Source organism: Pleurodeles waltl, chromosome 6, assembly GCF_031143425.1.
Source record: "Pleurodeles waltl isolate 20211129_DDA chromosome 6, aPleWal1.hap1.20221129, whole genome shotgun sequence".
NCBI lineage: Eukaryota > Metazoa > Chordata > Amphibia > Caudata > Salamandridae > Pleurodeles > Pleurodeles waltl.
In genome coordinates this window covers 962,708,082-962,732,821 of record NC_090445.1, presented here as the reverse complement: position 1 = coordinate 962,732,821, position 24,740 = coordinate 962,708,082, and the positions used below count along the sequence as shown (strand labels likewise).

The window sequence follows — 24,740 nt, the reverse complement described above, 5'->3', positions numbered from 1 at the left end:
AGATTTCTTTGTTTCCTTGGTAACCATTGGAGCAATATTTTGAAGGAGAAAGGGTGTTATACATGTGTGTACACATGCAAGAAGACCTACTAGATCAAGACACACCAACAAAGACGAGTACATCTGATGAATTTGGTTTATATTTTAAGATATTCCAATCCAATTAAGGCGTTTTCCATGGTGCAGTCTTTTATTTTTTTCATCTGAGCACCTGATGCTCATTTGTACACAAACACTCCAATCGTTGTAGTACATCAGGGGTTGTTTTTCTTAACTATTTCAGATGACAATCTTTAGATAATTATCTTACAGCACATACACTTTCATTTCTCATTTTAAATGGCAATGTAGCAAGAGAAATCACTTTCAGAATTCAAACTGCCTCAGTGTCACGTGATGCAAGAAGCCGCCATTGAGCTCCACACCCTAATGATAGATTGTAAAGCTTTCTTTAAGTGCCACTAGCAGTGACTCAATTGGTTGCAACAAGTAGACTACACAAATGTTTTGGAAACAATTTGATTTTATGTTGTACTACTGTTTACCGCGTAATGCTTGGTTACTCTGTATCCATGCCCCATGCTCAGCAACCATGGATGCATGCCTGTTGCTAACTGAAGCAACTCCAAAAAGAAAGACAAATTCAGTAACAAGAGACCCCACTCATATAAAGAAAGGGACGGCTATTGCTTCATCAACACATATAATTTAGTTGCATGTTTATTTAGATGCTCATGGATGTTCAGGGTGTGCAATTCTAACGATTTCCGGCCCTTCCTTCCTGCCCCCACCCCTCCTCCTACATGAGCTTCAGCACAAGCCAGCAGGCATAGAAGAACAGCGGGTCCAGGTGGAGCGCGTATCCCTCCGCCGGGTGGCTGTTAGCAACCCTGCTCTCGATTCGCTGAAGGCAGCACAATTCCCGGATGTAACTGTCATGGCCGCCAACAGGGACTCGAGGAGCTATTGAGGAAAACAAGGTAATTCTTGGGAAACTACGGGTTGGCGGTGCGAGTGGCCGTCATTCCCTTGCGCGGAGTCCTCCCTCCTGTCCCCGGGTCGCCTCGGGTCACCCGGTTTCTTCCCCGTTTAGGAGCAGACAAACACGAAACTTTGGTTGACTTTCAAACCTGCCAAGGGGCGGCGGTCCGGGTGATGGTTAAATAGTGCCGTTTAAAAAATAAAAAAACAGTCTGCAAGTTCGGGAAGTGCTAGGCTGGTATGGAGTTATTATATTTACGTGACTTCGGTCTGCGTTTAAAAATAAGTAGGCTGGTGTTTTTCCTTAATTTTCAACACTATTTTTACCTTGCGCTACGATTGTGTCCCTCCGCAGGTGTTTAAAGTAGCTGCTAGGCTGCTTCACTCTTGACACTTCCAACTAAAAAAAAAATGTTTTTTTGATTAATGTTTCAGCGGATCGCGGTTGTGTGAGCGGGTGCAGCTCTTGTTTTACGTTCCTTGCCAGTTCGCTCTGATGCTTTACCATGTGTTATGACTGTAACTGGCTGTCAGGATGACATTGGCAGAGTTAAGGCCTGTTCAGCTCCTAGAGCAATTTTTGACTAGCAAGCTAGACTGTGTTTTTTTATTTCTAGAGTTTACTCCTTTTTATTAAGGTGATTTTCTGAAATGCATTTTATAATATGTTGGCAGATCATGCCACACGATGGAAAGACGTCCAAGGAGTTCGAAGTAGAAGGGGGCCACCCTTTAATTTACGTTACTAGTATTACCCACAAAGTAATACACTGTATACGACCTGTGTTTACAATGCTTAGTTTAGCCATCCGCCTCAAAAGTTATTTACACCGAATCAGACTATCTACACCTCTTTATATTGAGCTCTACACTTAGTCTTGGATTTTTCAAGTTGGAAATAAATACAGCTGGGGAGATCTAAGAGTGGAATGGAGATAGAAATCGGGACTGTTGTGTGTTATTAATTTACATTGACTGGGGCATTTTTGAAGACAGTTTAAATATCATTTTTGAGTTAAAGTAAAAACCACAAGACTTCCACTCAAATGAAGAGTGCTGAACAGTTAGTTGCTTAGTTAAGAACATAAGTTAACAATGATGCAGTATTTTCTCAATATGTACCCGTTCTAAATAAATAAGATTTAGGAGAGAATACCGAAAACCCTTGCTTGAGCAATGCTCATTAGTTGTAACCAGATTTTGGGATTACAACAACACAAGGATGGATTAACAGTAATCTGTTTTGTTGTGCTAAATTAGCCCTGTTTATATAGTGCACATTCTGCCATTTGTATAAATTAGCAGTGCTAACTGAGTCGGATACCTTCCAGTCATGGTCTTAATGGTTCGATCATAGACTGGAATCTGGAATGATTTTATGAGCTGTCATGTCAGTAGGGTAATTTATGGTTCTGTTATTGTTTACAGTAAGTGATTTTTTTTTTTTTTTTGCAACCGATTCTTCCTTTTGGTCTTTCAAGTGGAACAATATAATTTTAAATGCGCCCTGCTTGTTAATATTTTTATAACAACTTGGTAATAATGGTATACCAAAAAGCAAAGATAGCAAATATATTTCACATGTACCCTTCCTTTTGAAACATGTCTTTGATCCATTTGCATACAGTATTCTGGCCTCCCACACTTTTCAAACTCAACGATTTCATCTATGAAACATTAATATTGAAAACCAAAGCTTGCAGTCGAAGCTAGCGTACTGCGTAAAGACCCGATTCACGAAAGGAGTAGTTGTTCAGCATTCCATGGCCATTGTGTGTGGCTTTATTGTACTGGGTAGACGTAGAGCCAATGGAATTCTGTGATTTCTCAATGGCATTTTCTGCAAAAGAATTGATTTGTCATAATTGGAGTATAGTTTAACATCTGCAAATTTGCAGATTTCCACAAACATGTATCTAGCTCAACTAGATGAAAAGTTACTAAAACGCAACATAATGGAAATCTGTGTCAAAGTTAACTGGCCCCTAAAATCGTTATTGCGAAGAGGATGTACATTTAACAACATAGTATTATTGCTCCCAGTTATTGAACAGGGGAATTAATTTTTTTGTCTGTGTATGGAAAAAATGTACATATTTAAATGTGATTCCAGCGATAGAATGATTCCTTGCTTGTCTGCAAAATGTTTTGTGTTTTTCTTGAAAAATAATTTTACAGCGCCAAAGCAGCAGCTCTATCAATAGAACACTGTGAGTCCAGAAGTAACCCAGCCCATTTACTTCCCATATTAAGGTTTCATGCCTTCATTCTTTAATTGCCTCTTAGGGAACCGTTTACATAATATATGACCATACAAAGCAAACTGCAAATGTTTTTTTACTAAACAGAAATATTTGTTTTTGTGGCAGTGGCAGCTGGTGGAATTTGAAAGTGGCAGGACACCTCCTGTATGCTTTTATCACACAGGAGCATTTCAATTTAGTACATCAGTTTATATCACTGTTTTGAAAGGATTTAACTGTTAATAAGTGCCCTTTAGTGTAGTGATATAAACCGATGTACTAAAGTGAAACACTCACGCATGTTAAAAGCATACAAGAGAGCACTTTAAAATATGTGAGTTCTGTATGTTTGCATTCTGAACTCACTTATTTAAAAGTGCTCCCTTGTATGATTTTAACACACAGGAGCATTTTACTGTACACCAGGTAATTACCATATTGAAAGGCATTTATTAAAACTGTTAATATAGCCTCTCAATATGGTGATATAAACTGATGTACTAAAGTGAAATGCAAGTGCTTAATTTGAGATGGTGGATGTCGGTGGGGGACACCAGCACTTATTTCTGGAGGCCGGCACTTGTTTTCCTGCATCAGGCAATTACTGCGAGTAAAAGTCATATGGGAAAGACGGAGGAAGAAAAAGACATTAAATCCTCACAAAGGCTTAAATCCCTTATTTAATTATAAAAAAAAGAGCTTATATAAATGAATATGAATTGCTCTTGGCAATTACAATCCACATAACTTGAAAATCAAGGTGGGCGGCACCCTGGTACCATCTACTTCCAGCCGCTCCTGTTCCATGGGGATCCTCTAGCATGAACAAATGGTAAACCCAAGACAGAAAATCAGTTTTAAGACATAAACAAGATGCACGGAATGCAAGAGGATTGTATTTTTTTTCTTTTTATATAAGAAGTGTTTGTGTAGGATTGTCTTCTTCTGAATGTTACATTGTATGTTTCATGTAAAACTATTTTACTGTTGGGTTAGAAAATACAGGGTTAATACAAGGATGATTATGTGCCTTCAAGGCAGCTAAAATCATCAACATGTCAGTGAATAACATTCTGAATAGTAGGAGAGCACCCTGACCCTGGGCTGTCTCTGTCTCCACTCTCTGCTAATTAGATAACACACTTTGAAAAGGATAAGCTGAATGTTCAAAGTCTTCTTTTTTTAAAGACATCGTTGTATCTTCTATGGAGCTGGTATATGTTTTGTATTATTATGTGTTTACAAAATAGCACCATAATCATCCGCATAATGATGTTCTCCATAGTTTCTTTCCTTGCTGCATAAGTTATCAAACTCTGGAGCACAATTTGGCCTATGATGGCTCTTCTTCTGTTTTATAACCCTGTTAGTTTATTTATTTAAAAATATAAATAAAAAAATGCTATGGCCCCTAATGAGGCTTGCCTTTGTTCCAGAGTGTCTAAAATGCTACATACACAAAATTTGCAAATACTGCATGTTGTTGACTTTTAAAGTGATACTCATCCTGGAAATTATTCTGCTGTAAATTTATTGATTGCAAATGTTAAATGTTAATGCAAATATTGGTAAAAATCTATCTGAAAACTGTCTTGTCGCTGAGGTGAGGAACAGGAGAAATAGATTTTTTTCTTTTCTTAATGGTTGTAGTTTTACTATATCATAGGTGAGCTGGATGAGAGGAGCTGACCTTTAAAAAAGTTATGTTGCTGGCTGGTAAGGTGGAGCACATATTATGTACTTAAATGCATATTCTGCCATTAACATTGCTCAAACCATCATAGAATGTTAAGGCAATTGTATAAGTTGGCTATCTACCATATTTTGTGTTGCAATAAAGTGCAGAATGGCACATGTATAAGCACAACATGTCAGTAACAATGGTTGGTCAAAAATGAGCAGAACTTAAAGACTCCTTCATGGAGGGGGTCAGTGGAGGTTTAGGAATTCTCTTGCTCAAGGATGTCTGGGGAAATATTGTCTCAACTAGTGCATTTGAACGATCATTTGACAGTAGTTAGAGTGGCAAAACACAACTACTCAGGAACGGTCCTGTTGGTTCCTTCTGCTCATCAAAATAATGCAGCCGAGCAATTTAAGCCGGGAAAACAAAAGAGCAAAGTTGTGGCCTTTCTAAGGTATGATTTGCAGCCACCAAAGTCTTATTCACATGGATGTGGGTGATGGCAACAGCTGTGTAAAGCACTGTGAAATAGCAAGAAAGTGGCTGCAAGCAAAATATAAAGAATTAGGCTACTGTTCATTTATTGTTTGGTAATCTTTGGTGGTAATTGGGGGGGTTTCCCATAACTGGAGCCTGGAGACTCAAATACTATGGTGGGGTCGTGAAACAGTTTGCACTGTGTTCAGCATAGTTAATTCCCTGATAGAATCATCTCTACTCTAGGTGACTTCCCTTTGACACAAAGCTGCTATGTCTGATCCTGTCGTATGGGCATTTCAGAATTGTCAGACTGACAAGTTGGCTAATTGTGCTTAGTTTTTCTGGTCTCCAAGGAGCATTAGCCGGCCTCTTGTGAGATTTCCCTATCTGGATCACCTCTGATTACTGGTGGAAAATTTACACATTTGATAATGAAACATTTCCTGCTTCTGATGTCCCATTAAAGACCTTCCCATCCTGAAACCCTAGTGGGAATTGCTTTTAACTGTTTGATGGCTTATACGTTTTAATCATTGCTGATTTTATGAAGAACATTTCCAGTTGGTTCGTGTCATCTTGAAACTGGCCGTCAGTGTATAATGTTTGACTGTTAGAATTCCTTTTGCTTTATTTACCAACGAGCATATCAATTTCAGTGCCCAAAACTAAATAAACCACAGTTGACAATGCAAGAAACAATTTGTAACTCGTGTACCAGCATTTGCTGTAGGGAAGCACAGCAAATCTAATTCACAATCTAATGTGCAAACAGCTGTCTCTAATTTGCAGAGACTGAAATAATTGTGGGGGCAAGCTAGAATGTGGGAGCTTCTTACTCTAAATATTGCATATTGCCAGTGTCCCAGATGCAGATTCAACTGATGCATCTTTCCGTTCATACAGTTGTCCAGTGATTCACTGTAGTGTGATACCTTGAACCATTGCTTTTCATGATAATTTCAAGCTGTATTTTATCTCAACATTTGATATACTTTTGGTCTTCAGTGCAAAGTATTTAGTATATGTTTAGTAAATGTATGACCCACAAAGCTGATTAATGTGGCAGTGATAGATTATATGGGTTGGAAACGTTCAAAAGCAGCACAAAAATATTGCAAAATAATATAGTCAAATAGTAATTTTCCCTGATGTCCATTTAATGTAACAATCAGTTCAGTGCTGACATGAAGAACATTTCACATATAGTAAAATACAGCAATGCTTGTAATGGATTTAGCATTATGAGAATATTTATGAACTGAAGTATAATTTGATTATTGATGTCTAAATGTGTGAAATGTTTGTTTAATTCCTTTTAAGGAACAAACACAACAAAGGTATTTTTTTATTTTTTATGAAGATGTGACCGTTAAGCATAAAATTCTGAATTACTGTAAAAAATATCCTGAAAACAAATGATACCGAGACTGTCCGTTCTAAAAGGAGATTAAGTGGAAATTAATGTGGAGGTTATTGCTAAGGATAAGCAGGACAAGTTATATTGAGAGTGTACCAACTTTGATCTGGTGCTAATAGGTTTAGCAAAACTTAGTTAAAGCCCCTTTAAACTTGTTTCTCATTTAAAGCTTTTCTACTATAGCTTAACACTATATTATATTATGACCTAATAGAAGAAAAGCTATTGGACCATAACCGAATTTCCTTCAAAGGCTGGGCCATTGGAATTATGAAATTCTACAGCCGATCATTTTCCATTTACTCGGAGATTTATCACACTTACCTCAAAAACCATCATCTGCTGCATAATTTGCTGATTTTCACTCAAAGATTGTTCTAGGTCAAGCAGGTCAAAAGATACTGAAAACTCTGCCATGTCATTTTGCTGCACAATGACAAGTCCTTTGCAGAGGTTAACCTGTTGCCTTTCAGTTGCTGAATGTTCTATATAGATATTAAATTGATACTAATTAAGTGACACTCATTCGCTCAGGCAGTGTTAACGTGTATGGATGGCAAAATAGTGAAGCAATACTGCAACATATTATTTTTTTAGTTAAGATTCTACCTTTTAAGAAGTTAGAAGGTCAAGTATGGTAGGATGGAATGCAAAAAATTGACGAAGAGGTTGCAAAGCAGCAATGCCAAGAATTAGTCTAGCTGTTACCAATGGTTTGGTGACCCAAGTACAGGATAAACATTTGAGAAGCTTGTGTAACAGGTGTTCGAAATTGTGCTGAGTGCCTATGTCTTGGGGGCACGATGTATGCCTTGTAAGATGGACAGATGTAACATTCTTCTAAATTATAGAGGCGGATTCAGGCAAGTGGCAAGCAAAGGATTCAGTAACTCTTAAATAAGACATATTAAAAAAAAATTGTTTAAAGTTATATTTTATCAGTGGCATGCTGGTCACTGTTTGCTTTCTGACATGCTGTCTCCTAACAGTAACTTTGGTGGATAGGCCCCTATGTGATTTTTGTTTTGCATTTATGGCCGTTGTTCAATGCATGATGTAAGCAATTATGTATGAGGAAAGGCTTTCCCAGTGAGGATATGCTTAATCGAATGTAAAAACGTGAACATTCAGCATAAATGTAGATGGTTGAACCCTCTGAGAGCATAGGGCTTGCATATTTTCTGATAGGCATAAGGTTCAGATGAAGTATTTTTCACTGTTATTTTGCAAGGCAGTGATCACACATGGTTATTGCCATATTTCTGGTTTACCAATATTAATAATTATGAAATATTTTCCAAGATTTTCTGGAACTAAAAGAACGTGGTGAAGAAATGGAGTTGGAGGTGGAATCAGTAAATTAATTACACGGGTAACAAGTAAACAAATATTAAAATTTTAAATATGAATGAAAATCAATTGGACTAATGAAACTCATTGAAAATTAAGCAGGTGTGCTTTATATAAAACAAGCATGTATTTTTTGTTGCCTTTCTATTCTAATTGTGTAAGTTGCTACTACATTAGGGAGAATTTCTGTTTTCAAAATGATTCCAGGTTTCCGATACATGCATTTGTAGGGGTTTGAGGATGGTCCCAATGACATTCAGGAGAAGGCATGTGGTGCATATATCAGGGTAATTGCAATCTGTTTACCTACTGTTGGTGTTTGCTACCATTTCCTTAAAACTGATAGCTAGTTGATTTGTAGTCATATAGTATGTACACCTTTTTGTTATTGGGTAAATCATTGCCCTTTTAGCCATCTAACATTCTAGTATGAACATTAATTTTTATTGTTTTAATGTCATTGATATAATTTTAAAAATATGTTTATATTGCTATTTGTATGAGTGATGTAATTTGATATTATATTGTGTAGTTCTGTTAGGCCATACTTAAGGTTAATTATTGTTCTAGGGGTTCTTCCTGATTAACAAAAATCAAAACGTCTGCTAGGATGCAGTAAATTGACAAATACGTTGATTTAATGCAACTCATGAGATGCCCAAGATCTCATACGCGAGTGACAAACAAGAGCATGAATACCTGATGCCTGACATGTAAAGTGTGCATTTTAGAATCATTTGATAGAGAAGGAAAAAGTAAAGATACAATTCACTTATGAGTTGAGGGCAGTTGGATGTAGAGGATTCATTATTGTGGCATTGCGTATCGTTTATAAAACAGACGTTTTATTTGTGTTGTGCTTTTTATTTTCCGAATTACTAAATGCAATATTTAATCATTCACTCATCATATAAGTTTGAACCCATTCTACCAAAGCCCTGGATGTGATTTTATTGCCAAATCATTGAGAAGGAAGGGTAATGCTTGCATGACTTATCGAGAATCAACCTAGATTTTCAAAGTTCTTGGAAACTGATAATCAAGAGACCGAAATAGACAAATTTAGTTGTAACGGAAGGCTTGCAAAAGCAGTTTTCCCCTGCTCTTCAATTTCATAAATAGTTGAATATCACATTCCCGACACAAACAAAGAAATGACAGCCCCACTGGTTTTCTTCTAATAATTGGAGGAAGTCTTTGTTTTACATTATTTCCAGGGAAGATTATTGTGAGTGAACATGTATTCACTAAACTAATCACATAGTTCTTGTGGCATAGTGTCACTTCTAACAGTATGATATAGACTGTTTTCTCAGAAGTAAATTACAGCAGTAGCTCTATATAGTTAATGCAACAACGTGTCTTCTCGCTCTGAGGACATATACACCTGACCGCTAAATGATTGGCATGTCTGTGTTACACGAGAATGCCAAAGCAGTAAAAAAGATTGCCTTGCACAGCAGGGAGGATGTAAACCGGGGACAGTGATATGCAAGAACCAGACCAAGTGTAATGAAGGTTACTAGCAGGAACTAGACTTTTACTACTTAAGCTCTTTTACTAGTCATATACCTGAAATGATAGAGGAAATAGAAAAAACTTATGAAGCTTGCCAAAATGTCAAAAACAAATCCACCAACTGTACACAGACATCAAAATATGACAGGCTATTACTACACCACATTTGATTTGAGAGTAAGCACTGCTTTTTCCACTATACTGACAAAGAAAGGAGAACCCAGCACATCTCCCCACTACACAGTCCATAATATTAGTTTGACCATAACTCCACATATTATGATCAATATTAGTCCTCTGAAGAACCTAATAGGTACCTCTGTAGATTATCTCATTCAAGAAAATTGCAGCCAAGATACAGCCTGTTATAAACAATATGAACATTTCTCAATATGTGATTGTCTTGTTTTGCTCGCCCACACAAATGTGTTGTTCTACTGTTTTATAACGCAACACAGCAAGGTATGACCCTAATTCTTCAAATAGAAAATACTTCTGTCAGTAATTGATGATAAGCATGCGATCCAGCCTCTACTTTTTATCCAGGTCACCAGTTATAGAGTCCTACCACCAAGCATGCTAGACACCTACTCCGTTCACAAAGGAGGTGGCTTAGTAACTGAAGCTGTGGCCTCTGGGACCTTGGGATCTGGTTCGAATCTTGGCTTCAGCTCTTGCCTCTGCATCGTGTGATTCTGAGCAAATCATTTAATATCCCTATGTCTAAAATTGTGAAATTGAATGCATGCTGTACTTACGTAGTCCCCACTTAATGTACCCCAGGTAATGTGTAATGATCTGTTCCTTCCTAGCTTGGTTTGCTCTATATTAATACCAACACTTACATAACATGCAACTTAGAGAGGGCCTATGAAGTTGGGTAGGGCAACAATGGGAAATAAAACAAAGCTGCGCTTCAGCACATCCCATCGAAAGCTGAATACTGAGTTTCAGAAACAGATAAATAAGGGGCGTTGGCCAAAAGCAGAACTCCAGTCAACATACAGGTATCAAGCAGCTTAGCTTCACACAGTCTCTGCCCTTTGTGTATTCAAGCTAGAAGTTGTACCCGGCAATGGCTGCAAGCATTATTCCTCTTAGTCCGCACTGCCCACTGTCAGCAGAATGGCAGAGCTATAGCCAGCATCTGAAACCAGAAAGGAGCATATCACCATCTTAATTTGGTCTTCCAGTTAGCTAGCCCAGTGGGAATGAATCTATGATGTATTTCGTGATCCACCAAAAGCAATCCTTGAGACCTCCTTAAATAGCCAGAATCGACCCCCCCCCCCCCAAAAAAAAAAATAAACTGAGGGGAATCATTAGATAAAAAGAGACCATCTTTTCCCTAAGAATGATGTAGGCTTGCCAGGGGCCTTAGAAGGGAGAACCTCTCTAACTAATCCTCTTCCACAAGGTTTTGGAACCAGTAATGATTCCTGTTGGAAATGGCCCTTTCTGCAGGGTCACCCAAAATGTTTTGCCTTCTTCCGTCTGTTTTTCTGGCTCATTTGTACTGACTTTTAGGATTCTGGGCACTTAACCACTGCTGGCCAGTGCTAAAGTTCAGGTGCTCTGTACTCTAAACATGGTAACATTTGCTTCTCCACAATTGGTAGATTTAATTTACTTGTAATTCCCTAGTAAACTACCCTATATGTGCTGAGGGCCTGTAAATTAAATGCTACTAGTGGGCCTGCCGCACTGATTATGCCACCCACTGCAGTAGCTCTTCAGACATGCCTCGGTCCTGCAACTGCAGAGCCTGTGTGTGCAGTTCTAAACTGCCATTTCAACCTGGCAATGTACCCACTTACCAGGTCCAAACCTTCTTTTTTATTACATGTAAGTCTTCCCTAAGGTAGGCCATGGTTAGCTTCAAGGGCAACGTGCATTGTATTTAAAAAGTTGGACATGTATGTTTAAGTTTAACATGTCCAGATAGTGAAAAACTCTGAAGTTTGTTTCTCACTATTGCAAGGCTCATCTATCCCATAGGATAAGATTGGGATTACCCTAAAACATCTTTAAAGTGTAACTTCCAAATGAGAAAAGATGGAATTATGGAGTTTGCCACAATTTAAAATCACACCCTACAGTGAAATCGAATTTTAAATTCTAAGTCTGAAAATGCCACTTTTAGAAAGTTGCCATTTTTCTCACTTTAACCGTTCTGTGCATCTTCCTGCCCCTGAATTCACATCTGGAGTAGATGACAGCTGGGCTTTGTGCATTCCTTCTAGACAGTCCGACAATGGGAGCTTAGGTGTGATTTAATGGGCCTTAATGGCCCATTAACTGGCTTGATGGGGGTGGGTGGAGCTTAGCACTACCTCACTTAAAGCTCAATATGTCTGTGCCTCTCTCCACAGAAAGGGCTAAATAAACCCCTGTAGAGTGTCTGGAGCCAGGGAGGGCAGGGCAGGGACATTATGGACTTCAAATGAATGCCTTGAAGTTTCTTCCACTTTCCAGAACCAGGGGTCACAGTATAAATACTAGACCCCAAACTACACCAAATCAGAACTGTATTGAAATCATGGACACTGCCAGGAAGAAGGACTGCTGTCCTTCCAGAAGGGACTGGCGCTCTGCTACTGCATTGCTGTGCAGGCCTACTGCTTGCTGTGTGCTGTGCTGTAGGAGGAACTGCCACTTTGCTACTTGCTTTGCTGTGTAAGCCTGCTGATTCTTGCCTAAAGTGAGAAGGACTGGACCTGTTCTCTAAATCCCTAAACCTGAGATTCTCCAAAGGCTTGTTGGCTTGCCTCCTGTTCTTCTGAAGTCTCGGACATCAAAGGCTGCTTTCAACTCACCTGCTACAGCACCTGGACTGTGCCATCTGTGAATTTACACTGCCAAGTGGTGCCACCCTCATCCTAGACCTTTGAAAGTGGGGACTAAGGTGCTCTGCCTTGTGTGGTTTTCAACGGAACCTCTTTAAGGCATTGTGAAGCCTTGCAAAGCAACGCTGCGCAGAGCGTGCACCAGGATTTAAGGTACTGTGTGTGTTCAGCGGGCCCCAGTGGATCCCTGTAGCTGGCCCATGCTCCATCATGGTCAGCCTGAACTTGTGGCTTTGTGCCAGTCCAGCGCGACCACATAACCCCAGTTGGCGCTTAGTTCATCAATGCACTATTTTCACCTAAATCTTTTGAAATTGCATATCTCAGGATCTACTTATTGGATTTTTGTCATTTTAGTCTTGTTTTAATCGGATATGTTTCTATTTATTTCTAAACTGATGTTGAGTCTTTGTCTGGTGTCTTTCACTGTGCTACTTTAATTGTTTTGCAAAAATACTTTACACATTGCCTTCTAAGTTAAGCCTGTCTGCTCTGTGCCAAGCTACCAGAGGGTAAGCACAGGTCAATTTAGGTTGTGTATCTGACTTACCCTGACTAGGATTGTGGTCCCTACTTGTGCAGGGTGCATACCTCTGACAACTAGAGACCCAATTTCTAACTTATTTCACTTCAAGGCAACTGGACATCCTGTGTTGTGGTATAAATTATCTCACAGAGCAGAAACCAGAACAAGTGTAACATCATTATCGGCTCATTTAACTAATCTTGTGTGCTCTCAAAGTTTCATAGGGAATTCAACTCCATTGGAGTTACTGCCCACAGAATTCCCTGGACATCTCTATAATCGTGTAGTCAAAGGCAAAGTTGTAATTGTAGCACCCTTTGGCAACTGCCTTTCGGTGTATCAGAAAATAAACCGTTAACAAATTGTTATAGGACAAAAAGAAATATAGAATAAAAAGCAAAACAATCAGAGCAGAAAAGAAAAGAAACATAAAATTATGTTGGTCTTATGTTGAAACTTGACTTGTGCTGGTCATAATTCGAATTCGCTCTTGTTTTATAGGGAGACCATTTAAGGTGAACTGGAAAACTGTCCTGCCCTAGTTGCACTCCCAACACGTCACCTTTCTGTTGTATATTGTTGCGACGACACAAAAAAACAATTTGTGGGGCACCTAATCAGTAGGTCTATAAAGCAATTCAACCATTTTATTGTATTGTATTGTAGTTTGTGGAATCAGCCATCATATTTACAACATTAATTCTTCTATAAAAACAGGAAGATATCAAATATTGACATCCTATACATTGAAGCATAGTACCAATGTAGAATACAATCAACCCAGTGCATATGGATAGAAGTGCTAATGTAGAATACAATCATGCAGCACATGTTCTGCATCTCCACAGGCAATTTTATCGTGATAAAGAAATAGAAACCGAACATAAGGAAGAAATTAAAGCGAAATGGATTTCTGTACACGCTTATTTACTTCCCACTTCCTAACCTAAAAACAAGGCATGAGACAAAACTGAGATTTAAATGTAAATACAAATAAAGTCTCACTTGAGTACTCCTACTCCCTAGGGGAGCCTGTAACTTATGTGTTGGCTCATGATGTCAGGGAAAGAGGGACTTAAACACTGACTACTGATCAGTAGCAACTTTCCATTTTACCTGTCTGTTTTAGACAGCATCTTGTTTTTGTATGGGTGAATACTAGAGGACAGACCACCTGAATTAGCATTACCATCCCTGTAGCCCGTTTGTGAAACCTAAGTGTTATATGCTATTCTAACCATCGTCTTAGGAAATAGCACATATTGTCCAAGAGGTGGGTCCCTTGTGGTGGAAGGACATTAGGGAAGTATAATTTGACAAATTGCAGTACTGCTTGCTGCTTAATTTTATCGCTGAGTCAGTTTATGTTCAAGGACATAATACAGTCTCTGGGCTTTATCCTCTGGATGAACGATATGTACTTTTGCGTTTGGTCAGTACACAAAGCCAAACATTGCCATGTACTGTTCTAATTCTAAAACAAAAGAAGGTGGAAAGAAATCCAGGAACATCCGACCCCAAAACCTTTTCCACTCCATATTTATATCCATGAAACATCTAGCATCAAGTTGAAGCACCAGAATTCTTAAGAAAACAGAGGTAGAGTATAGCCATGCCTAACAGTATTATTTGGGGCATATATGTTTGAAATATTTGTCAAGAAGAGTCTGTGGCAATGTACTACTAACACATGTCGAATCTCACCCAAGGGAAATAGTAGTGACATTAATCATGGATCATCAACAGCATATTCTCAGTTGGAGCGTCTCTGTTTTTAGCATTGTTAGACAAATATTTGTGTGCCCCAGAACTACGCATCCAGCCTGGTGCTTGTATATTATCCTCAGATTCCAGAGGTATGGTTATGTAGAAGTATTTGTATTCTGGGAAAAAGGTATTTTCCTTTCAGCAAATGTCAGGCTAGAACCAGAATGCTTCCTTCTCATATTCCTGCATTCTCTTCATGGGGCCTATCTTCTGAGTATCAAACCATGTATCCACCCAAGATCACTTGGAACACTCTGGAGAGAGGTCATTTTTTTCTCTGCCCACAAATCTCAGACCTCTTGGGTGTATCAAACAAGGTGGTTTTGGAGTTAAAAATCTATTTTATTATACTGAGCATGTGTATGTTGTTCATTGGCTAGCAACATCTGCTCAGCTCCATTGAAGCGGTCGCTTTGTTGGAGTAGGCAGATTTATTTGGGAATGACCATACTATGGGAGGAGATGAGCTGAATTTGGTTTTGGTTATGCACAGTGCTTAGGAATTCGCTGCCTTTGTTAAGATTGAGAACTCCAGTGTTTATTGTCCATGAAGGTGCTCCTGGAGGAAGTTTCTGTGTGAGAGTCTGGTGGTATCTCTTTCGATGATGAGACACAGCAAAAGCCTTTCTCACAGTACCAGAGTATGCATCCAGTCATCACATTTTGTTTTCAGGGTGTGTCCCTTTCATGAAGAGAAGGTTGTTCCTCTGAACTCATCCCTCTAGATCTTCAGCCCATTCCATCAGGGTCCTTGAAATAGAGGAGAGGCATGGGACCAAATGTGTAAACTCATTCACTGAGTTCCTCAGCTCATAAATGTATGCCTTAGGTTCAGTTACAGTGTTCACTGTGTTGGGGAGGTCCAGCTGAAGAAGCACACCATAAATGCCTTTTTCCCCAATGTTCTCCTCTAAAACTGTTTGAGTGCTTTGAATGGCTTGAAAGATCACTGCTGTCAAGGAGGGTAAGCTGTTAGCAGTTTCTTCAAGTGAGGACCATGTCTTCCACCACCTCATCTCACGTCCCCTGCCGATGTAGGGATTCCCAACCGGACACTTATGATTTTTTTTTCTTCCATTCTAGGTTATAGATAAGGACTTTTTTGTTTTTCACTGGCTTTTCCAGGGGGGAATACTCAGCCTTCCTGATAGGTGTGTATTTAAGGGCCCTACTCAGTCAGTCTTTATGGACCAGGGTGCTTGGCCCATAAAGTACTGCCTTAGTTTGAGTGGTTTGCCAAAAGATTTTGGACTTTTTGGATCTCAGGTTGCCATCATCTTCCTGTGCCTGAGATGCTGCCTTTCTCTCAAACTGCAACCAATTCAGTGGCATTCCTCACTTGCAGGGGAGGGGCAAGCCTCCTGTATTGCAGCAAGGGCACCCCACAGATCAACCCTGATGTGACCAGGGGGACTTTGTGATGCCTGGACGGTGAATAGCAAGGGAAGAATAAGGCCCCCACAGTTCAGTGTCTGCAAACATAGGCAAGCCTACACCGCTGCAACCAGAGGGCACCAGTTCCAAGTAGGGTCTGATAGTCATTCAGAAAAAGAATATGGGAACCAACTCGCCATCACAAGTAGCCTAGAATAGGGTCCAGTTCCCAAGAATTCCACTAAGTGATTCGGGAGAACCTGAAAAAAGCTTTCTTGCACAAGCTTATCTGATAGACTGACCTGTTGCTTCAGTCCCGTGTTGAGAATGGAAAGCTGTCTGGCATTCTTCCAGCGTGTCAAAAGATGGCCTACCACTGCCGTTTCCATGATTTACGGTAATCTTGGTAGTTGGATAATGGTTCTGAAACTACTTGAATAGGAGGAAACTAGAGAAGGCATTTTATCACTGTTCCACTGGTTACTTGTGACAGAGGCACAGTCATGTATCCCTCTGCTTGTAATCTGTTGCTTGTTTGAATGATGGTTAGAAAAAAGATCTCAGAAAAAATTTATACTTACCTGTCTGAATGACTAAAATCAAGCAATGGTTGTGCTGCTGTCATGAGAACTTTTATTGTTGTAGATCATAATTAACAAATTTAATATTGCTAACATTGCTGTCAATAAATAGGTAAAAATTTGATCCATCCATACATTTCCATATTGCCGTATCTTCAGTTTCTTACTGCATATTGGGCACTCTAATATTTATTTTAGATTCTTTTTTTGAACCTCAAATTGTATAGATTCTATAACTCTGGGGCTGTTTGTGTTGAAAGATATTTATCTTTTTATTTAGTAGGTTCCCTATAGAATGGTGATATGTTGATGGAGACATCAACTGGTTTAAAGTTTGACTTGTCTCAGACTTAACGTTTCCACTGTTATGTATGCTTGAGAGACGATCAAGGAAAGTTCTTGTCAAATTGTACTACACTGCTTTCGCTCACTTTGCTAAAATTTATTAAAAATAATATCTGACCAAATGTTTAGTACAAGTGCTAACACAAGCAACTGCTTTTGCATGATGCCTTCAGAACTGTTATTATTTAAATTTTATTTGTGCTTTAACTGAAGACCAAATATTAAAATGATGCCGCAAAGTTACACTCTTACATGAACTAATGTTTTGTTCGGTTTCAAGTAATTCTAAGATATCCATGGGTAGATGCTCTGTGTTGTGTTGTTTTCACCTTGTGGTGAGTTAAGATTTCTGCTGTGTGTATTTTGTGCCGTAACGTACATAGATATTTCTGAGCATTTGATTTTCTTAAATAGCAGAAGAGGTCTTGCACTATCTATGCCACCGTTTGTTGTTTTCTACCGTTTATGGTTTTATCAGTGCCTTTCTGCTTATTTGCCCCTATCAGTTATCCAGTCCTTTTCAATATTGCAAACAGTAAAAGAGTTGAATAGTGTCTATAGCTTATGTATTCATGATTTGTTCTAATGATAGAGAATCGCATCCCATAGACTCATTGAATACATCATAAGACAGAACCATTTTCTAACCCTTGACATCTCTGATTTTAAGGCATTCCCCTCTATATGCTGATCCATTTTTGGACTCCTGTTTTTAAGGTTTCCTTGAATTACCCCAAGGCACTTCTTCTACGAATACCCAGGAGTAGCCTTGTTATTTATTTCTAATGTGTTTAATTCCTCTTTCAATACTAGTCACTCTGTCTTTCATTAAACAGTAGCTATGTTCTTTACAATGGTTAACATGCTAGATTTTAGGCGTTTTGTTACACACAAAATATCTGGCTAGCACATGTTTAGAAACATGGTTCAGCCCCATTTACATTAACTGCATACCGTTACATTGCTGTTGTAACCCACATATTTAGGCTCTCCACTATTGGTGTCTCAGTTATTATTTTTAATGCCGTACAAGCACTATCCCGTCTATCAGTTTGTACAGGTGTTATGGTCATTCATTCTGTCCTCCCAACAGCCCTAAAAGTGTGTTATCCTATTCTTAAAACTACTCATTCCTAGACCAGATAGCCTTAGTTGGTCTTGCTGCTTTAAAAATATTTTCCCACAACACCAGCCTCAAGGAACATGTTCACCAGATAAGAATATGGAGAAATCCAGTGGTGTGAGGAAGTGTTTGATTTGTGCCATACATAGATTTGCCTATCTTCTTTACAGGTATAAGCTTTCTTTTGGGATGCAAGCAGCATTCCATTCTGTGACACAAACTACATAAGCAAACACTTGATGCTTAAGGTCAGCCAAGGATGCACATTCCCAAACCATGTGCTTAAAATTAGACACTGAATGGCGTTGGGTGCAGCTTTTGGTGCAAATGTAAGTATGGTTGGTGATGTACTGAATCCCATGTATAAGAATTTATTATATAACAATTTACTTTGTTTCTTAACATCTTTTTGTTTGCTTGTACATCCTAGGCCAAAGATATTTCAGTGTGCCCCCCCCCCTAAATCTTATCTTGCAGTTCGTTCTTACCTTCATTTGAAGTTCATGAAGTTTGTCAGAAGTAATCTATGTAGTAGGCATTTTCTCCCCAATGTTCCTATCAATAGTTTAACACTATGAACAATTGTGTGTTGCAGTGATATGTCAGAGAAGCCTTGCCTGACCTGGTTTATCACAGCCATTGAGACTGCATAAGAGGTCTTCTATAGCCCTATCCCCCAGTTTTGAATAATCAGTTCAGATTTAGTTTTACAGTGTTTTTCTGTTTCTATTTTACAGTCTTTTCTTTCACTGTAACAGTATTTTTTACTGAATATTTCCTTTATTTTAACTTCCATTCCACACAGTCTTTGCCATCCTTTTCCTATCTTGTGTACCAAGAGTGCTGTTTGCGTTGCTTATGAAGAGTCATCACTAATCTTTTACTAAATGTCTTTCAACCCCACATTCAGCCTGAAGTATTTTCTGCGCAGTACCTCCTGTCTGGTTTCATTACTGTCTTCTTGCACCGTTTGCTTATGTAAGCTAGTTAATTGGATTTTTGTTGGCATTTGATTTTCTCCTTTCTGTCCCTACTTAAAATACAACTTAAATCATAGTAAACAGATCATTGGAAATTACAAACAATAATGTAACAGTTTTAAATAACAGTTGTTTTATCTTATTTGGTTAAAGTTGTTTTTCATTGTTTAGTAGAACTGGCAATATTTTTACACATACTTTCTGCCCTTACAGATTCATGAAAGAACAACTCTGCGGATATGAAGGTGCTGGCAAACCACAATGTAATTGCATACCTAGGAAGAGTTTCATGAGAAAAACTGAATGAACAAAAATGAAGACGGAGAAAGATCAATATTCACTTGTTTTCGAAAATCAAGTTAAATATATAGAGGATCATGCTGGAAGATATCTTAATGAAGCTGATAATGATGTTAAAAAAACGACAATTAAGAAGACTCCAATTTCAGAAAAACATCAAACAACGTTTTCCAATGACAAACCTTCAAATGAAGTTAAACGTTTGCAGGTTGACTTGCCAAAAATGAACTTATCAGATAAAGTAACATTTAAAGATGGGAATGGAGATATACGGTTATTTCAACGTAAACGACAGACAGCAAGAAAATCTCTTATTAAAGGTAAATTGGAAGAAAGTCAGCTAAATGAGTCGTCTGACATTGACCTGCAACCAAAACAAGATGTTGGTTCAGATGAAGATAGAAATAAGACCTTGTCAAAAATTTGCAACTTCCCCTGTCCAAAATGTAAAGGCAGAATTCGTTACAGCCCAAATGATCTGCAAAAACATTATAGTCTGCTGCATCATGGAGAGCTTCCTAACTATCCATGTGAAATGTGCAGTTTTTCATCGAATGATTTTCAGAAATTTACACAACACCGTCAAACTCATCGAAGTACATTGGTGAAATGTGACATTTGCAATGATGAGCAGTTCTATAGTTTGCTGGATTTAACAAAACATTTTACATCCCAACATTCCATTAATGGTGAATTTAGTTGTGAGCAGTGCATCTTTTGCACCTCAGATGTTGGCACATTTGTGCAGCACATTCATAGGCACTGTGATGTCCAGTATAAATGTGAGAAATGTAATCATGTTTCTTTCAACAAAATAGAGTTTCAAGAACATCTGGAGGGTCATATTAGTGGATTTTCCTTCACCTGTCGGTATTGTAATTTCTCTTCAACAAGAAAGGATAATATTGTGAATCATATCATTGCTGCCCACAAAGAGAAACTTCTTTCAAAAGATACTCCTGAAAATGTGGAATGTGAAAGTAAACTTGGAGAACATAAGTCACCATTAAAATTAGTTTTGACAAGACATGCAACTGAAACCTCAAAGGCAGCTCTTTGGAAACAAAAGACGAATCAGGCCGTCAGTGGTGAAACCATGATAACTAATAAACAAATCCTCATCCAATGCAAATCCGAAAATACAAGTCAACCTTCCTACCAGGGTAATGTTAATGATGAAACTGATACAGCTGCAAAGCAAGGTAAAGTGATCCTTACTGCACAAGGTGGTGCAACATTATGTAAGCAAGATAACCACCCTAGTACGAGTGCAGGTTTGTTGACAAATGCAGTTAAAGGACCCACTGTGCTTATGGTGAAAAATAACAAAATATCTGTCCCAGCAAATTACTGTGCAAAATTTATGGGGTTCAAGGTGGTGGATGGAAAACAGCACATTGCACTAAAACTACTTCCTACAACAAATCAGAGTGATTGGTCATCTGAATTTGAGTCACTTGCTTTGAAATCTGGTTCCATAGCTTGTTTAAAAAAATCTACTAATAGAAATGTTATATGTGAATCTTCAAGTACAAGTGAACATGCGGCAAATCATTCAACTCAACAGAGCAATGAATATCGTCCTGTATCATCTCCAACTACAGAGGAGAAACCAGACTTGTCAGGTGGTAGGAATTTGAATTCATCTACTTCTTTAGCTGCAATGTCTAAGGCAAAAAGTATGTTTCAAATGCCAGTGAGATCTGCTTCTCTTCCTGATCTTTCAGATATAACGATGATATCTGGTGAAGAACAGTCCCCTTTTCTCAGCAGATCCAGCAATTCCGATATTCCACAAAGCACTTATAGAGTAACATCAAAACAGAAAGTGGAACTTCTCTGTGACCAGTCGCTTTTTCAAAAAAGCCACCAGCTAACTGGGCCAGCACCATCAATGTTGAATGTTAGGAAAGGCAGATCATCGGATGCAAGCAACATGGCAAATGGAGATGTAAAAGCTCCAGAATCATGCAAATTGTTTGAAAGTAAGTCAAGTGTTTCTGAGAGTCTACAGAAAAATGGTAATCTATGTAAGCAGGGTCCTCAAATGTCAAGTAAATTGTTACCACCTGCACACAGTAATTACGAAAGAGTGCTCTCTTTGCCAAAATTTACATCTGTTTACTCTGTACAAAATCCACCGGCATGCTCTTTTATTCCTGTAAAAGTAGGGCAAGTGGTTCAAAACCCAGTAAAAAAGTCAAATGCCTACCAAACCTTACCTCCTGCAGCGGACAACCAATTACTGTTAACTTCTGTTCAGCAGTCGAGTAGCAGCTATTTTACCAGATCTGTAGTAACAGGCAATTTACACATGAATAAGTCCAGTGGTCCTGGCGTTGAAGCAGATGTAGCTCTGAAAAGTAGTGCAACATATTCTGGTAAAACGTTTGAGATGGAAAAAATACCAAAATCGTTACATGGGTCTCAAGATGGCAAATCAACCAAAGCATCCAGTATCAGTTCAGTTCTTAAGACCCATTCTAATGCAATAATAAACCAGCAGCTGGCTAAAGAAAAGCTCAGTGTGACCTCACACAATCTTAATGGCTCACATTCTTTAAAAATATTAAGGCCACAAACTCAACCTGAAAAAAGCAGCTTTTTGCTTGCTTCATCTCCTAGTGGAATTATTTTGCCAGTACACCTTGGTAATCAAGCAGGATTACAAATCATGCCTGGAAGCACAGTTTCTTCGTCAAATGTTTCTGGTGTTCAGTTGTCCAGTGTGCCCTCTTCATCAGGTCAACTTAGCAAAAGACCTGGAATGATACTGACATTCAGCGGTGGAGCTTTTGGTGCAGTTGCAAATATTACAACTGGTAGTTCTCAGGTTTTAAGTAGTGTTGCGCAGAATAATCAAGTTGAACAAAAATTGCCAAATACAAATCATTCTCTTGCTTCTAATTTTAACCAAGCTTCTGTATCAGTAGCTAATCAGGTAAGTCAAGTGCCTCTTCAAGGACCTTTTATTGTAGCTAATTCAATCAATTCTCCTTTACAAGTAGCTAGGGTACCTTCCCAAGTGAATGGGTTACCTGCAGGCCTGAATGTTCTCCAGTATTGTACCACACAAGCACACGCAGGAGCTACATTCGCTCACTTGGAACCTGGCAAATTGCGCAGTGAGACTCAGAATAAACAACCTATTTATGCACTCTTACCTGATGGTCGACGGGCAGTTCTTTTAAAGTATGCTCCACCTACAGGAAAGCCCCATAAATCCTTACAAAGCAATGCAGCCAATCATATTTTCCTACCAAAGAATCCCGAAGGGCCAAAACAGAAGTACGTTCTTAAAATTGTTCAGACTTCACAATTTCAGGTGCCTGTTGCGTGCAAAAGTCAGTCCACCATAAATACGTCAGTGGCCTCTTTGAAAGTAGATGGCGTGCAGTCTCCTGAAGGTACTACTTTTGCATCATTAAAACGTTCTTTATCAAGCTCAGCCTCAACAGCTACATCGCCTGAAGAATCATTGCTTCCCACAAAACATTTAAAGACTTTATTGCAGAAAGGTCCAACCAATTTAACACAAGAATTAGACTCTAGGAAACCTAGTGGCTCTATTCAACAACAAGCTATGTGGAATCGTAATAAGTCCAATGTTTCCAAAAGGAAATATGATTTGGACAACAGACAGTCGGGATCGGAGGCTAGCAAAAGAAACAGGTGTCTTAGGCGGAAACCTAAAGCACAAACTGAAATGCCTCCAAAGAAAAAAACATTAGCCAGGAAATGTAAAGAGAAAAACCGAAATGGAATGACAGATGAATGTGTTTACACCTTCGAACCTAGGGCATCGAAAGAATGCAGACAGACTTTGAGGCTTCTTCCTTTCAGTTTAAATCAAAATGTGAAATGCCCTAGGAGAAATCAGCCAGTTGTGGTTCTGAATCACCCTGATGCAGATTTCCCTGAAATAGTAAACGTAATGAAGACAATTACAAAGTTTAAAGGCCACGTTGTAAAGGTTTCATTGTCCAGACGAACTATCGAAGCTCTCCTTCATACTCCATGTGGTAGCACATCTAAACCAACCACAAGTGAACTTACTGCAAAGAGTCACAAAGTGTTCATGCCTGTGAGTCCAGTGAAAGAAAGATTTGTTTTGAAATTAACTCTGAAGAAGACCAGCAAAAATAAGTACAAAATTGTAAGAAGTAGCTCCAAAACTGTCATAAAATCTACGTTCACCTGCTGGTTCTGTGGCAGAATTTTTGAAAATCAAGATGAATGGGTAGGACATGGGCAGCGCCATTTAATGGAAGCTACAAGGGACTGGAATATATTGACACAATGATACACCTAAATTGCGATTTGGAGTAAAACACTGATTGTGGCTTGCAAATTTGTTTTATTGTGAAGGACATTGAGGTTGATTGCACAAAGAAAATTATGTCGAGTATTCATTTTTGGTGAGGCACATAGAAGAGACTTGTATTTTTATGTATGAAATTTAGCTACAGGTTCAGACCTGCAAATGTTATAATTTATTTATTTTTCTCTCAGATGCATTGCATTTCTGTATTTTGTGTGTTGAACAACTAGAATGTTTTTAGGGCCTTCTCAATGTATACACGTAATGTACAGATTTTTCTTTTTCACTTAAAGACAAAGTTCATGTCCCGTACCAACCCTGTAAAAATGAAACTTTCATGACAGAACATCAAATTACTATAGGGAAGACTTTTCAGGGATTTAACACTATCCATTACAAGTGCCTACAAAATGTGAAACATTTTGCATTATAAATGTCTGGATAATCATTGGTCCGAAAGGATAATTTTCAAACAGTTTCGTAAAAAAGCCATATGTGAACGCTTGAAGCAATTTTGCTATGCATAGAGCACATATACCATTTTTGCTGAAATTTGCCTACTTTCAGAGTAAACTATTTTTCTTACATATGACATGTTATTTTATTTAATATGGTTCCTTAAAAAACGTATGTATATTGTATATTAAAAGAAAGCAGGTTTGACCTATTTATTCCTGATGAACCAGCTAGCAGTGGCCAACCGGTAGGCGTCATCACAGGATTCAGCTAACGTGAAGTATTTTCTTTTTAGTCTTCTCTGCTTATGATGCCTTCCTGGTAGGAATGAATGAAGCACCCTGAAAGGGTGGGGGAGGGGCGTGGATAATTGAGAGACCGGCCAACAGCAAGGAACAGGGTTGAATTGGAAATTAAAAATAGGCCAAGACCCAAGAATAAAAGTGGC

The 24,740-nt window shown here is 38.6% G+C and overlaps 1 protein-coding gene across 2 annotated transcripts; it reads left to right on the top strand.

The window, feature by feature from the left end:
• Positions 1–813: 813 nt before the first annotated feature.
• On the top strand, positions 814–24,425 carry ZNF518A (zinc finger protein 518A). 2 transcript variants are annotated; one of them, XM_069239790.1, is made up of 2 exons: positions 814–980; positions 19,429–24,425. In XM_069239790.1, the coding sequence occupies exon 2, from the start codon at positions 19,529–19,531 to the stop codon at positions 23,816–23,818; it is 4,290 nt and encodes a 1,429-aa protein (XP_069095891.1). In that variant the 5' UTR covers positions 814–980; positions 19,429–19,528; the 3' UTR covers positions 23,819–24,425. The 2 variants fall into 2 exon arrangements, with proteins under 2 accessions (XP_069095891.1, XP_069095893.1); XM_069239792.1 differs by lacking the exon at positions 814–980 and adding an exon at positions 18,438–18,564.
• Positions 24,426–24,740: the final 315 nt, after the last annotated feature.